Consider the following 15,609-nt stretch of genomic DNA (forward strand, 5'->3'; position numbering starts at 1 on the left):
AACCAAAGAGTGAAGGGAAGGGAAAGGAAATCCATTCATTTTTATGTTTAAACCATTAGAGGTTTCCAAATTTAAATTCACTGGTGAGCCAAATTTCTTCTTATTATGAACTGACTAGCTAAACTAAATATTATATCATGAAACATATTCCATTTTTTCACTAGTGGAATGAAGCACCAGTGTAATCACATATTTCTTTGCTGGCATTCTGCCAATCTGAGATTTGTATTTCCATACTTTAGTAGAGCTGGATTCTCAGTGATGTTATTGTTGTTGGGTGACTATGATATCAGAAATCCTCTGTGAGTCACCAAATACAATACATTTGTTTGTTATAGATTCCATGTCATGGCAAGTTAGTTCACCATCCTCAGTCTTTCCAAATGGAGATCTGTATAAGAACTATATTGTGGTTTTCAATTAACCAAAATAGGTGTTTAATTTTCAGTAGTGAAGATATTTGATTAATATAAATGCTTTATTTCCAATGATAGAAGAAGCTTTATGATAGAAGCTTTCTTTTCTAGGGTATTCAAGGAATTCCAGGTTTTCCTGGTGTACCAGGCCCAACTGGACCCCCAGTAAGTATTTGGAAATGCTGTTCCACTCAAAGTTCATACCTGTTGGACTGAGGCAAAGGGAACTAGTATTCCTTGATGCTTTTTGTCTCTGTGTCTCTATGTTAATTGTTCAGCTATTGCCTAGAAATGGGCCTTCATTCAACCTTTCAAATTTTCATTTATGATTGCATAAGGCTACCCAGGATCTTGGCCACTTGTCATCAGAGTTTTCCTAAAACAAATGGCTCTCTGTGATTAAGGTAGTTTATTTGAATAAAAGTTTGATGTAAAAGAACATCCTGTTGTTTTTAGTTATACATATATTTGGTGTTACCCTTTGGAAGAGATATCAGATAGTCATGCTCTCATTTTTTCTTAAGTACCATAAACTGAGTTTATTTTCCAGAAGGGAAAAATAGGTAAGGATGATCAGATTTGATGCCTTTTTATCACTATATATGAATTAAAACACTTTTTACTTTAGTCAGCACATTTTTTTGCACCACCCCTCAATACAACATCCTGGTCTTTGGGGCTTTGGTTATCATGTTTTCATAAATCATAATCACTTCCTTTCCTATCTGCTAAGCCCTATCTTTCATTCAAGTGGTGCTCAAATCTAGAGTTACCAGTTATAATATAGAACATGCAGTTAAACTTGAATTTTATAGAAACAAATAATTTTGTAGCATATGTTTGTCCCAAACATTGTATTTTTATTTGCTAAATCTAGCAACCCTATTTAGTCTCAATTTCTCTAATTCTCCTCTTCTTAGAGTTCCCATGCAAATACTATTTACCACACAGTAAAATATAATCATGTTCCTTAATATTTTGAATTATGGATTCACTGTAATTAAAATTTTATCATTTTTACTTTCACCACTTGCAGAGCAAACCTATCTTCAAATTGTACACTAAAATTAAAAGAGAAAGAGTCATGAAAAGAACCATGGAAACTATAGCTAACTGTATTCTAAAGATGATTTTAAATTAAATTTTATTTTCCACTGGTAAAATGTAGATCACATAACTCAATATGCACATTGTTAATTCTTCCCTGTCTTACAGTATTTAAAATGTTGATCACTACCAAAATTATAGCTCATTTAGGAAGGCATAATGTTATGTAAATTGCCCTTTAAACAGCAAGGCTAAATTCTTAAATGTATCAAAAGGTTCCAATTAAGGTCATTAAATGTGGTTGGCCGAGGTGAAAAAGCGACCACAAATACAAATTTTACCCTTGCAAGGGCTTATCAGCAGGATACAGCTGCTGTATCAGCCTGAAGAAATGTAAGCTTGTAGGACTGATTTAATTAGGATCAAATGACCTTCAAAACTATCCGTTTTAACAACCAACTTCCAATACCTTTTGGTGATTTCATTATTTCCTTAATAAACTTAGTTTTGTGTTTCACAGGGTTTGTTGGGAAGAACTGGACATCCTGGTCCCTCTGGAGCAAAAGGTGACAAGGTATAGTGTCAGAATTGGGGGTTCGGAGAAGGGCAGGATGACAACATTTATAAAGAGAGCCATAAAATCATGCCAAGAAGATGGAGTAGGAGTACTGTCTAAGAACAACTGTTTGGCTAGTGGAATTAGAAGGACATAGATCCAAAAATTGGTCTGAGTACAAGAGATAAGTTCCTAAGAGCAAGGATGAATAGAATACGGATGCTATATATAAAAAGTCCAAGCTGGGCTTAGCATTCTGGGCACAGAGCTATTAGAAAGATGGAGTCAAAAGACACTTCTAAAGAGATGCAAATAACGTGTTATATCAGGGAGTTCAGTTAAAGCTGCCATGACTCCAGAGAGCATCTGGGCTAACAGGACCAAGATTCCAGTAACCCAAGGTCTTGTGAGAAAATCTGGGAAGATGTATCCTCCGAGGGCCATAGGGGCAATTCACTAAGGAACCACAGTGTGTTTTCTGGGGAATTCAGTTTACTAGACAAATGAATTGCAAATGTCAGAATGGAGGACCAGCAATGAAACTGGAATAGCAAAGGACTTTGTATCTTTACCCAATCTAGCACCCAAATTGACCCTTTATCTAAATGCAGAGTTTGCAAGTGAAATAATACAAACTGCTCAAATTAGAACTGAAAATCAAGGTCTACATGAGCCACTCAAGTGACTTCCAGCCTGAACTGACAAAAGTGGAACATAATGGCATTAAGGATCAAGGAATCCACTCAAGTTTGCAAGGAAACAATGTGCTTATTCTAGATAGTCTCAGCACATATTTTTCTGATAGTGTCCCGAGGAGCTTGCCAAACTCTGCCAGCCTTTTTCCTCTGTTCTCTATGGAAATTATTCAATCAGAGATTTGCTTTTGAAGTTAATGTGAATTCCACTCTGTGATGAGCTTTGGGGCACCATCAAGGATGAAAATATGACTTTTAATTGTGCCGAGGGGAGAAAGGTCTTTTCAACAGGCACATATTTTTCCTTGTTTATTGGTTCATGAGAACTATGACATAATTCTCTCAAGAACACAGCCACAGTCAGCATGATACAACATGTCTTGGATAAGGAACCCCCATGACAGTATTTTGGGGAAAGATACAATATACTCATTGTCACTCATTCTCAGGCAGACACATAGCAAGAATAACTTAACAGTTTGCTTTTACTGATAAATATAAAAGCCAAAATTTCTGATACTGAAAAAATGGGAAGATTGGAATGAAATCCTACATCAAATTTATGGGAAATGAACTAAAATCCCTCAATATTCCTGAGTGTTGTAAATAGGAAGTTTACTTTCTGTTGCTTTTTTTAACTAAGCATTTCTTGCCATTGCCCCTGATATTGAGGAACTTAGATGATTCTATAAGGCTGTTATCATAAAAGATAAACACAATTACAGAAAGAACTGGCTAAAGGCACCAACAGGATGACACTACCTATGCTTATTAGGGACCTAAAAACACTCATGTTTTAAAAAAAAGAGGAGTGAAATCCAGTTTTAAAGTTAACTCGAATTTTTCACTAATTCCATTTTCAGTCTGTTTCTTATATACACAGAACATCTGAAGTTGTTTAAATTATAGAGAACATTTCCCTTAAACAGTGTTGTGCACTGTCACTTTCACTCAGTGGATGTGCCTGATTTGATTATAGAGTCTGATATTAACTTAAGAAGTGTAAGAAATTTCTCTTCCTGCCGATAAAACACAGGTTGTGATTTTATTCTCTGTTCTGATTCTTTGGGCCCACCCTCTGGTGGTGACAGTGAGGTTAAAAGTGAGGTTAACCCCAACAACCCTACTCAGAGGCAGTCCCCTGCTGACAAGAACTCTGCTCTATACCTCCACAGAGAGAGCATTCCCCCACCTGCATTTGAAGTACAAGACCAAATCACCTGGGTTGTCTGGTTCCATCTAAAAATAAACTTCATACCTGGGGCTCACATGGTGAAAATCTGAATGGGTGTGGAAAAAGCATTAACTGTGCCTGTGGTCTAAAAATGTATTTTCCCAGGTGATGGAGAGAGCCAAGCTGAATAAGACTTTGCAAAACTGAAATAAAATGACAAGTCTTATTGATTTCAGAATATGGCTCTCTAGAAGCACAGTCTGGTTCGTAAACCTGGAGAAGAAGTACCTAGGCAATTGATTTTGGTTTGTATATCCTTTGCAGGGCAGCGAAGGGCCTCCTGGGCAACCTGGACCACCCGGACCACCTGTGAGTTGCCGCTTATTTACATCTGATATTCATGTTTCCACTTAAGACTACTAACTTAGAGGTCAGACTACATTTAGATGTTCTTAAAAGTAAAAATCTTCTGAATTTTATGTGTAAATATAAATGATGGTGCAAGTTTGAAGTTACCTTCCTGTACCCCATTTCCATTCAGATAAGGATTTGTACCCACTTCCTCTCCCTAATATGGAGTCAGGAGACCAGGGTGTATACCCAGACTGGACTCTCCACTTCCTGCCAGGGGGCCCTGGGAAAGTCATTAAGTCTCATTCACAGAATCAGGAAAGGAACTGCTAGAGGAAAAAGAAAGAAATCCCACCCAGAAATGCAAGTTGGTAGAAAATCTGGTATTATTTTATTTGTTCATTACTATCCATAATGTCTGAGACACAGAAAATTCTGTTTATCTTGCACCTAGTGAAATGCATGCTTTTCTGCACATGGTCGAAACAGAGGTGCACTTACAAGAGACATCTTGGAAAGAGGTGCTTCTCTCTGTAGCAAGTGTGCCCTCATGTGGAGCCTTGCTCGAATCACAGCAGAGCTTTGATTCAATTCAAACTTCATTTTCTGCCTTAACTCAGGAATGGTTTAAGGAACCACACTGACTGGAGAAGGGGGCAAAATTCAGCTGTGACATTCTAAAGACAACACAGATATATTATCAGTCTGTAATGCAGTTGGTGTGCTTTGTACAATTAAATGAAGAGATTTGCATTCTATTTTCCCAAGCCTGTTCTTTATTTACTTACCTCCTCCCTTTCTGTACAAGGAAGCAGAACAAAAAGTTTTGGGGGCACAAACCTACAGTGCACTCCCTCCCCAGTGAACAGAGCAACAAATTCAGAACATGAACTTAGGAAAGGAACCTGTATTTTACAGTGGACTTATGAAATCTTTTGAGGCCTGAATATTCTCTGAGACTATTTGTTCTTCAACACACAGATTAAATGTTGTCTTCTCTGAGAAACCTCAGACAAATGTAGTCTTTTCTCCCTAGGACTTAACACACTAAAATTGGCATTCAAAAACTGTCAAATGAATGGATGAAATGATAGAGTAATAAATGATGGAATATTTTACCCTCATCACTAATATTTTGGGGATGCATGACAAACACGTTCACTGAGGAACAGTGGCCACCATAGTCTAAAAACAATAAAATGATTGATGGCCTCCTCAACTTTGCAATTGAAATATGGAAATCATAAAAAAGGAAAATGCACATTTGATTACTAATTCAATAGTAATTTTTTAAGGATGAAACATCCTACCGAAATTTTTATATATAGTGGTGTCCTGAATGTCCAAATGTCTGACTTCTGAAGATTCAAATTAGTTTGTGTTAGTTACTCTAGGACTTTCCATTCACAGGTCAGTTTTATTAGGATGCTCTTGTTCTCTATTGTTCTAAAGAATACGTTTTTGTGGAAACATCCACACAGGGTTGCTAGTACATCATCTCCCTCATTTATGTTAATTTTCTATTTGGTATGAAAAGACTATGGAAAAAAATTGCTTTTCAGTAGCCAAATTGTTCCCTAGTCACATCTTCATCAGCACAACCACGTTACAGCCTGCAGGTCAGCAGGCTGTAAACAGTTAGCATAAATTGGCAATTCAGATACTGAATTTTAATGAGCAAATAATATTTTCCTCTGAATGCATTAGTGTCTCATCTGTCAAACCTGTACATTAATCACACCTCCATTGAAAGTGTCTGTGTACTCTAGATACAGCTCACACTCCTTATCATTTTTGCCTACATTTGCTTTTGAAAAGCCCAAGTTGGAAACATTGGATTATTTTAGTTGTAGCATTAAATTCATTTTCTGAAATAAATAGGAAAACATTGTTTGATAAAAAAAAAGATAAAAATGCTAACTATTAACCTAAAATAATAATTCTATATCTCACTTCTTTCCTAAGGGTGTGCCATTCAATGAAGGAAATGGAATGAGCAGTTTATATAAAATCCAGGTATTTGTTTTTGTAATTATATAAGATCATTTTCCAGTTGTGGATAAGTTCTTATCACCATTTTCTTTAATTTTTTGAAGGGAGGTGTGACTGTCCCCAGTTATCCAGGTCCCCCAGGACCCCCTGTGAGTACAGATTTTGTCACTTTAGCTTAATAGCCACAATTTAAAAAAAAAAAACTCCTAAGTTAGTAAAAAAAAAAAACACACACACACACATTGCAAATTTGTAATAAAGTTGAGAAAATTTTCACCGCCAAAATAAAAGGAAAGCATTGTGTATAGTAATGTTGCTTTTTCATTGTAAAGCTCAGAACTAAGTCAGTGCCTAAGCAGTCACTGTCATGGAAGTTCTGACATTGTATTCTTCAAATGCTGGCAATGGCCAAAGATACAAAAACATTTGCAAAAAATATTGTGTGTATTAAAGAAAATCAGGGAGAAATGCTTCACACTTTTTGATTGTGCTTCAGTTATTTTTTTTAATGTTTTTTCATGTCTTTTTGTAGGGCCCAAAAGGCGATCCTGGTCCAGTGGTATGTATATTCTCTGTTCTAAGACATTTGGAAAATAGGCCTTTACGAGAGCTTGAAAGGAAAACAACAGGCAAACATGGCCTGCCCTACATGTTCATCTGATAGCCTGTTGGAAGCAGCAGGCAGGTCACCAAAGATATGCCAGTGGTGTGTTCTTCATTTTTAGCATGCATCAGTTCTAATGTCAATGACCTTGACCTTCATCTCTTTCATAAGTATGTTTTAAAAATCACCATGTGATGGAGGAAAACATGTGTAAAGCTCCTGATAAATGGGACATTTCCTCCTAATAGAACTATTTTGATGATTGATTCAATGATAAGTACATTGGAGAAGAGAAATACCTACTAGAAAGAAATTCCTTAATATGTCAGCTATCTCCTTGACAAAAAGAAAGAAGCTATTTATTTGCTTTGAATGTCTTAGGCAGTTGTTCGGTAGGAGATGTGGTGTGCTGTCATAAACTTGCTTATTAAGAGTAATGTATCAGGAGAATAAAACACTCAGCATGAAATGAGATCATGTCCTCCAGCTACCCAAAGAAGGAAAATTGTTCTCAAGCGTCCTTCTCAGACATGGAGCTTCATTGTGCAAGTTCTGCCAGGTTCAATTAGACTCCCTTAATTCCTTGGCAACTTTTCTTGTCATGTCCTTTTCAAGCATATGCTTCATCCTTCATATTTCATTTCTATATTCTTTTAACATGTGGGTAGATACTTAAAACTCAGATATACCTGAAGCTAAAATAAACTTACAAACCACTTTCCATGCCATGTTAAAAAAAATGTAAGGCCCTATCATTACAGTTGAGTTTAATAAAACTAGATGAATAAATTTTAAATGAGAACGTACAAGTAATAAAAAGTAGTATTTTCACATCTAAATATTTTCTTAAAGGTAATGCATTAAAGAGCTTATTTTCTGTTATTAGACAACCAATGTATATTAAAAGTCAGTTTGTTTCCCCTGAAAGTTTGGTTTCAATGGCTTAGTACCATTTTCTGATCCCAATTTGCAATTTCTAAATTCCTTTGTTTCACTACTCATACTGCCCTTTCTTTACCTATAATCATTTTAATGGTTTCACCTTCCATACACCTCATTCTAATTTTAGTTTTCTTTCATCTTATTGGTAAAAATTTCCTCCTGTTCATTTCCTTTCATACACCCATACATAGAAGCATCTTGGCTTCTACTGATTTTGTGAATACTTTCATGTTTTTCATTAACAAAACTGTAAGTTAATATGATAAAGAATTATTAAAATAAAATTATAATTCATTTAAATTGGACATTGGGTAACAAAAATATGGACAGATTTGGTAGAATTTAAGAAATTAAGCTTAATATTTCTTAGCTCTACAAAGTATCAGTTGATTATCTTCCTCTGTTTTAAGTATTGTTGAGAATACAAATGAAAGAAACATAGAAATTACTTCCTATGTCAATACCCCAGGGACTTTGTTACAGAATTTTAATGAGAATAGACTCTAAGTAGTTCTTTATTTGATCGACAGCTTATTAGTCAACATTTAAAAGGATTTCTGGAGCATAAAAAGTATCAAGTCATATATAACCAATTAAGTATTTCTGGAATAAGGACTATAGCATAAATAATAATGGCACTTCAAGCCTTGGTGATTAATTTTTAAGTAAATTAGAATTATGGATATAAAAACACATTTACAGGGAACTATATTTGGAGCTCTCTTTCTTATCTAATTATATGTCCTAAGAAAATATTTGCTCTTAATAATAGCTCATTAACAGGGAACTATCAAAAAACTACTCACTTTATCTTGATATAGAAGTTCTAATGTTTATTTGTTCGAAGTTAGCAACTTCCTTTACCACAACTTGCCTCAATGTCTTCCTTGAGGATGTACAGGCTCCAGCTTACCTGGAACTAAAGATCAGACTATGTCAAAGGTTTTTTGGGTGGTTGTTTTTTTTAATGGAAATACCTGTCTTAGTGAGCAAGCCATCAACTCGAGCAATAATTTTCAGAGTCATTGGAGATTTTTCTGCTATACCCAACCTCTTGTCCAGCTGTAGAGAATATTGACGAATGACTAACTTTGCTTTCAGAACTCCATCTTCATCTACTTCTAAAGAATTTAGCCTGCTAATCTAGAAGTCTTAAGAACATCACAATTGTCAGACTTTCTTATAGTTTAACATTTTTCCTATTCGTAATAGAAATTGGAGTTATCACTAATTAGGATTTATTTTGACTTCTTTTTTTTTAAACTAGATTCAATTCTTAATCAGAACAAAATATAATAAATAGAAAACTCCAAAAAGAGTGGCAAAAAAAATTTAAACTCATGGAATACAGCTTTATTCTTAAATATTTTAGAACACTAAGTCCAAGGATACAGATACTGGAAAATATAGCATACAATTTATTTGCTCCTCTATAGTGTTTGAAGAAATATTTTTTAAGCAAAAAGTATCTTTGCTTTTGATTCCAGTGCTTCAAACCTTTTTTGATCTTTGTTCTTTTATTTCATATGTTCATATTTAACAGGGAGAACCTGGTGCAATGGGGTTGCCAGGATTAGAGGGATTTCCAGGTTTGAAGGTAAGTATAAAGTTTAGAAATGTATTCACTCATTCAGTGTTCAAAAATGTTTACTAAGTATATAATGTGGAAACAGGAAAGATTTCAAGTTTTGCAATATTAAGGTAACAAGATTGATAAAAATGTCATCCTTCTTGGAATTTATATCCTAAGAAGGGGGTACAGAAACTAAGTTAATATAGATAACAAAATAATATGTAGGTAAGTGCTATTGAAAGATAGGAAAAGCAGCCCTGGTAAAGGGGCATGAGAATTGTTGAAGGATAGGGTAGTGATTGTAAATAGAATGGTCTGAGGATCAACATCAAAGATTTGAGAGAGGTGAGAGGAATTGGTCAAATCCCCACAACTTTGAAAGCAAACATTCTGCACAAGACGAGTAAGTTTTGAAAATCTAATGGATAGCATGGTGATGGGAGGTAACAGTACTGTTTTCTATAGTTGAATTTTGCTAAGCATTCTAACTATAACAAAACAGATATATGATATATTGGGGATGTGAATACAACTGACTGCAGCCTTCAAACTATAATACAGAATTATTGCATGGAAACAGAAGAAAAGCACATAGACCAATGGAATATAATTGAGAACATAGAAATAAACCCACACTTATATGAACAGTTAATCTATGAAAATGGAGCCAAGAGGTTACAATGGGAAAGGAAAGCCTCAGCCGGTAGTGCTGGGAAACTATATATCCATATGCTGTCAGTATACATATAATACATGAAAGTTAACTCAAATGGATTAAACACTTGGAGGTAATTGCTGAAGCCATAAAATACGTAGAGAACATTGACAAGATACTCTGACATTGTTTCCAGGGATGTCTTTGGAGATTCAACTCCATGGTAAGGGAAACAAAATCAAAAATAAATAAATGGGACTACATCAAACTAGAAAACTTCTGCCATTGAAAGAAACTATTGTTAACATGAAAAGATACCCAGCAAAGTAGAGAAAATATTTACATATCATACATTTAACAAGGGACTAATTTCTAAGCTCTACAAAGAGCACATATAACTCAACAATGGAAAACAATGACCCAGACAGAAAAATGGGAAGACAGTACTTCTCCAAAGAAGACAGACAGATGGCCAACAGGCACATGAAAAAATTTTCAATGTCACTTATCATCAGGGAAATGAAAATCTGAGCCACAATACCATCTCACACCTGTGAAAGTTACCTACATCAATAAATTTCAGAAATAAATGTAGCAAGTATATATAGAATAAAGAACCCCTTGTTCACTGTAAGTTCAGGCCCTATGGGAACATATCAGTATTTCTCAAAATATTAAATAAATTTCTACCATATGGTCCAGAAATCCCACTCCTCAGTATCTACTCAAATAACACAAAACCACTAATTTAAAGGGATATTTGCACTCCTGCATTTATTGCTGCACTATTTACATTAACCAAGGTATAGAAACAACCTAAGTCCCAGATGAGTGCTTTAAAAAGATGAGGTGTGTCTACACAATGGAATATTCAGCTATAACAAGGTGAAATCGAAGGGCTAATTTAGTAGGAGATAAATACTTACAGTTAAATTCATGGAATATAGAGAAACAACAAACACACATACACACACACATAAAAAGCCAATCCAAAACAAGCCTAGAAATCTGACACAGAATTGTGGCTGCAAGAGGTGGATAGTGGCGATGGATCAAAAGTGAAGAGTGGCAAAAAAAAAAAAAAGTGAGGAGTGGCAAGGTAGAGAGAAGAACTTGGTAGCCTGTGGTGGGGAGCTATGGGTGCCTTAGTGTTGGGTGTAATGTGGTAAAATGCACATGAAACTATATGAACCTTAACCTCTGAATCTTACAAATGTTATAAAACAAAACATGTTTAAGTGCAAAAATAAGGTAATCTTTCAAGGAAAGGAGTGATCACCTCTCTCAAGTATGGCAAATAGGTCAAGTATGATGGGGATAGGCCAAGTAAGGTGTTCAAGTGGTTACTATTGGATTCAACAGTAGAGGTCATATGTGACCTCTGTCAGAGGAATTATTACTATTCCACTGTACTGGTAGGAGCAACTGCTGAACCTGCATGGGTTTAAGATAGAATAAGAAATAAAGAATTAGAAATAGAAAATACAAGCAAAGGGGTTTTTGTATTGCTTTTATTTCTTCAAGGAGTTTGCTACAAAGGGAGACAAAGACATGGCCAGTGGCTCCCGGGGGAAATAAAGCAACATTTTATAAAATGGATTTTAAGAGCATGGAAATACCAGGACATTTGTATGCTAAAGAAGTGAGCCAGTAAAAAGAGTAGTGGTAAAAGATAGGTGAATTGATGGAAGATTATCCTTAAATAACTAAAAAGAATGGGGATTTAGAGCATCAATGTAAGGTTTGCCTCCAGAGAGGAGCCTAGATAGTTCATCTGTGGTAATAGGTGGAAAATAGAATCTAGGAGTTCAGATGCTGACATATGGAGAGATGTATTGATCAGAATCTACAGAAGTTGGTTTTGATTACTTAAATTTTTTCAGAAATGAAGAAAGTAAGGTCATTATCTGAGAGTAAGATAGGAAGATGTTGGATATCTAAGAAGTTCTTCTAAGAGAGTGGGAGAGTCCAAGGGCCATAGGGTGTAATGGTTGGGCAGCCCTAGGGTTCCCTTATGACTCCCCCCACTACCTTGAGGTATCATCAGGAACTAAAAAGTGAAACTAATCAGCAATTTTATATGTGCTTCCTCCAGCAATATACAGATACTCGAAGTCACAGAGTAGCAAGATTCTGGTTTTGAAGGTTAGTGCTGGAAGCAAGAATGGGGCAAGAGTCAGTGATATACATAGGTGAGTGATTATACAGGTGACCATGGATAACTAAATAAATAGGGATAGAGCCATCCAGGGAGTAAAGAATAATGAAAACTTTGTACCATAATAAATTAGGAGTCTCCGTAGTTTCAGAAGTTTTGGGGATTCAAGTTACTCTCCAGGGAGTGAGAACAATAGGAGATAGTGATCCAAGGTTACATTGCATGAAATTGAGAGTATGGAGGGGATACAGTTGTTGGTGGTGACAAGGTCTCAGATATAATAGTAGAAATGAGATACCAAATCTTTAGAAAAGAGTGATTCAAAGAACTGAGAGATCAAATGTTGGAAGGACCATTTTCTCAGAGAGAAGCCCTCCTAACATTAATCTTTACCTAATATGCAGATGTCTGCATTGAATGAAAATATCAGTGTATTCACTTGAAGAGTAAAAATTCATCATGTAAAAAGAGCAAAATTATATTGACAATTACCTATTTATAGCATTTGGACAGAGTTCTATTACTTTTCTTTTTTACTATACCTATGTTTTATTATTAAAGATACTGTTTTTTGATGAGGACTTTTATCCTCTGGTCTTTGCCTTTAAAGTTTTGTTTAATGATATTATATATATAAGTATAACAATGTAGTCAAATCTAAAACTATTTTCTTTATGATTCTGGATTGCTTGTATACCCTCAATGAGCTTAATTTTCATTCTCAACCAAAATCAAATAATGTGTTATATTTTCTTGGACTTTGTTTATAGTCCACATTTATTAACTAAAAACAAGAAACATATACTATAAACTATAATGTATTTATATTAGAATATAAATTAAACTCTATAATACTCATAAATTAATTCTTATCAAAAAAATGTATTCATTTGTTATCACTATTTGTTGAGTAATATATCCCTTTCTTTACCAAAGTCCTATTATAGACGGGGCTTCTATTTCTGAAGTTTCTCCTATGTTACATTGATGTATTGGTTAATCTTATGCCATTATTCTACTATTTAAATTATAGCCTTATTGTATGTTTAAATAATGGTATTGCAAATCTCTTTTTTATTCTTTTGATTTTTTTCCTTTATACCCTCATTTATTTATTACTCTAGGTGAACTTTAATATCATTTGATCAAGCTGAAATTTTGTAAGAATTGCATTAGATTTATAAATTAGTTTGGGTAACAATGACACCTTTACAACTTTATGTTACCCTCCCAGAACAAAACATAGCTCTCCATATAATCAAGTCTTATTTTATGACCCTTAGTGAAGTTATGAAGTTTTTAAATATTGGTTCTGGTCAACAAAAATTGCCATTTTTATCATCCTATATATAATCATTAGTATTTTTCACACTGTCAGCTTTATCTAAAATACCACATTGCCTTTGGGAAAAGAGTGGAGATGCTAATATTCAGAGCAATTGAAGGGAACTTCTGATTCTTTAATAAGGAGAACTACAAAATTCCTAGTTTCATATATCTTTATAAGAACGTTACAGCCAATGAGACAAGTTAGCAAAAGCTTTTAAAAGACATTCAGTCCATTTCTTTTTTTAAGTAACAATAAAGAATGTTTTGTGCATATGTGGAATACAAATATTAATTAACAATAAGTATAGATGGCACCCAATTAAAAATAGGTAACAGAAATGATAACCTGATTGCTCATTTTCATTAAAATTATGAGATTTCCTATTGTGACCCAAAGAAAGCTTTAACATCTTTAATGTTATTAATTTCCCCTCTACCATATGGCATCACATCATCTGATAACTTGGTAATGTTTATCAATTCCAAAGAAAAGCTTTACCAAATCCTAATTATTTTTTCAATATTCTATAGCTAAAGATTTCATAGATATCACTATAAATAGCTTTTTTTTTTTTGTCCCAACAGGGAGATCGAGGTCCAGCTGGTCCTCCAGGCATAGCTGGAATATCGGTGAGTCCAGATTATCTCACACTGTTTTCACAAACAGTTCTGTCTCCATAACAAGCTTACAGCTGAGGATAGTTAGGGAGTACATGGTAACCCCTAAAACATTAGTGTTATGAAACCACCAGTTTAAGATATAAAGCCATCTCCTGCCCCTCTTATACCTGAAGAAAGTCTTGATCTTTTTTCCACTTTATCTTGGGGAGCAGGGAGAGAAGTGCAGTTATCTATGATAATGCAATAGTATACATATAATGTATTTTTATATAGTTAGGTCTATATATTAATGGATAATACAAGAACATACTTTGAGAAGCTGCTTTGTTTCTCTGTTCTTATCATCTTTGAAGGTTTCTTGATCCTCAAAAGACAAAATTCTCATCCATCTTCAGTCATGTACTTCAAGTTCCTTGTATTAAACGGCAATCTGCCTGAGTTTTCCCTCAGCCCAGTGTAACAGCAGAGCTTTATTGCAGCTAATGTTTCCTCGTAAACTAGCCCTTCAATCCTTTCAATCATTTTTGTTGCTCTCTGGCGTCAAACGTTTTAATCTCATCAAGGTCTTTTCAAATGAATAGGAAGTGCTTCAGGAAAGGTTGAAATCATTTCTCTGAGCCCTAGGGATCATTCTGATCCTCATTCATGATGCTCTAATTAAAATTTTGTGGTCATGCTTTATGAATAAGAGGCCATTCATCCTCTTGCTAGGTACCCCTGCAGGGTAGATCCAGCATAGGGAAGTTGAAGGAAACCTTGTGCTTGAGTCATAAAAAAAATAAGAAAGATGACAAAGGGTGTGCAGCCATCTCCCAATGGCATCCGCTGATACCCAGCACCACACAGAGCTGACCACCACTTACCATCCACCACAGCACACCAGCATATGTCCCTGAAAAGACCAGCAGTCACTCTACTTCAGGCTATTTAACTCCTAATTTGACAAAAAATAAATCCCATTCATAATCCATAGAAAACCATAAAAGGAGATAACATCCCCTTTTAGCTGTTCTAGAGTAATTTAAATATTAGTATGACTATAAAAGTAACATGAAAATATTTTCTTTAGCAAGTACTTAAGAGATTTTTATACAGGAAAGAGTTCTTGATGACTGGCTCATATTTAATCCCATTCTTCTCCTCACCTCCATTACATTCCTAGCAACATACTAGAAGTCATGACTGCTCCAAATCTCCTTATAAGTTGCCCCCCTTCATTGACAAACTCAAAGAGAAACCCAAAATAAGAATTCCAAAGACAAAGTTAAGGATGCAGCATAATGAAAATAAGGGGCTCACTTGCCACTTGTTTGGGTATCTGCAAGCTTGTTTAGGCATCCCGTTTATTTTTTTTTAAAGATTTATTTATTTATGATACAGAACTGGGGTACAGGCCAGAGGTGCAGGGGTGGTGAGAGGATTCACTAGAGATAGAGTGGGGAGCAGAACAGGCAGATTGACAAAGTACACTGCTGAGGGGAGCAGTGGGCAGGCCA

At 35.0% G+C, this 15,609-nt stretch overlaps 1 protein-coding gene across 1 annotated transcript in view; it reads left to right on the forward strand.

Annotated features, from left to right (window-relative positions):
- COL19A1 (collagen, type XIX, alpha 1) overlaps nucleotides 1-15,609 on the forward strand; it is a 288,872-nt gene that overhangs the window by 249,983 nt on the left and 23,280 nt on the right. Inside the window, exons 34-41 of the mRNA XM_004674041.1 lie at nucleotides 528-581; nucleotides 1,984-2,037; nucleotides 4,213-4,257; nucleotides 6,205-6,255; nucleotides 6,336-6,380; nucleotides 6,764-6,790; nucleotides 9,321-9,374; nucleotides 14,078-14,122. Of these exons, the coding sequence (XP_004674098.1) occupies nucleotides 528-581; nucleotides 1,984-2,037; nucleotides 4,213-4,257; nucleotides 6,205-6,255; nucleotides 6,336-6,380; nucleotides 6,764-6,790; nucleotides 9,321-9,374; nucleotides 14,078-14,122 (375 nt within the window). The remainder of the gene's footprint in view (nucleotides 1-527; nucleotides 582-1,983; nucleotides 2,038-4,212; nucleotides 4,258-6,204; nucleotides 6,256-6,335; nucleotides 6,381-6,763; nucleotides 6,791-9,320; nucleotides 9,375-14,077; nucleotides 14,123-15,609) is intronic.

The sequence above is a fragment of the Condylura cristata genome, unplaced genomic scaffold, assembly GCF_000260355.1.
Source record: "Condylura cristata isolate star-nosed mole 26May11 unplaced genomic scaffold, ConCri1.0 scaffold00001, whole genome shotgun sequence".
Classification (NCBI taxonomy): domain Eukaryota; kingdom Metazoa; phylum Chordata; class Mammalia; order Eulipotyphla; family Talpidae; genus Condylura; species Condylura cristata.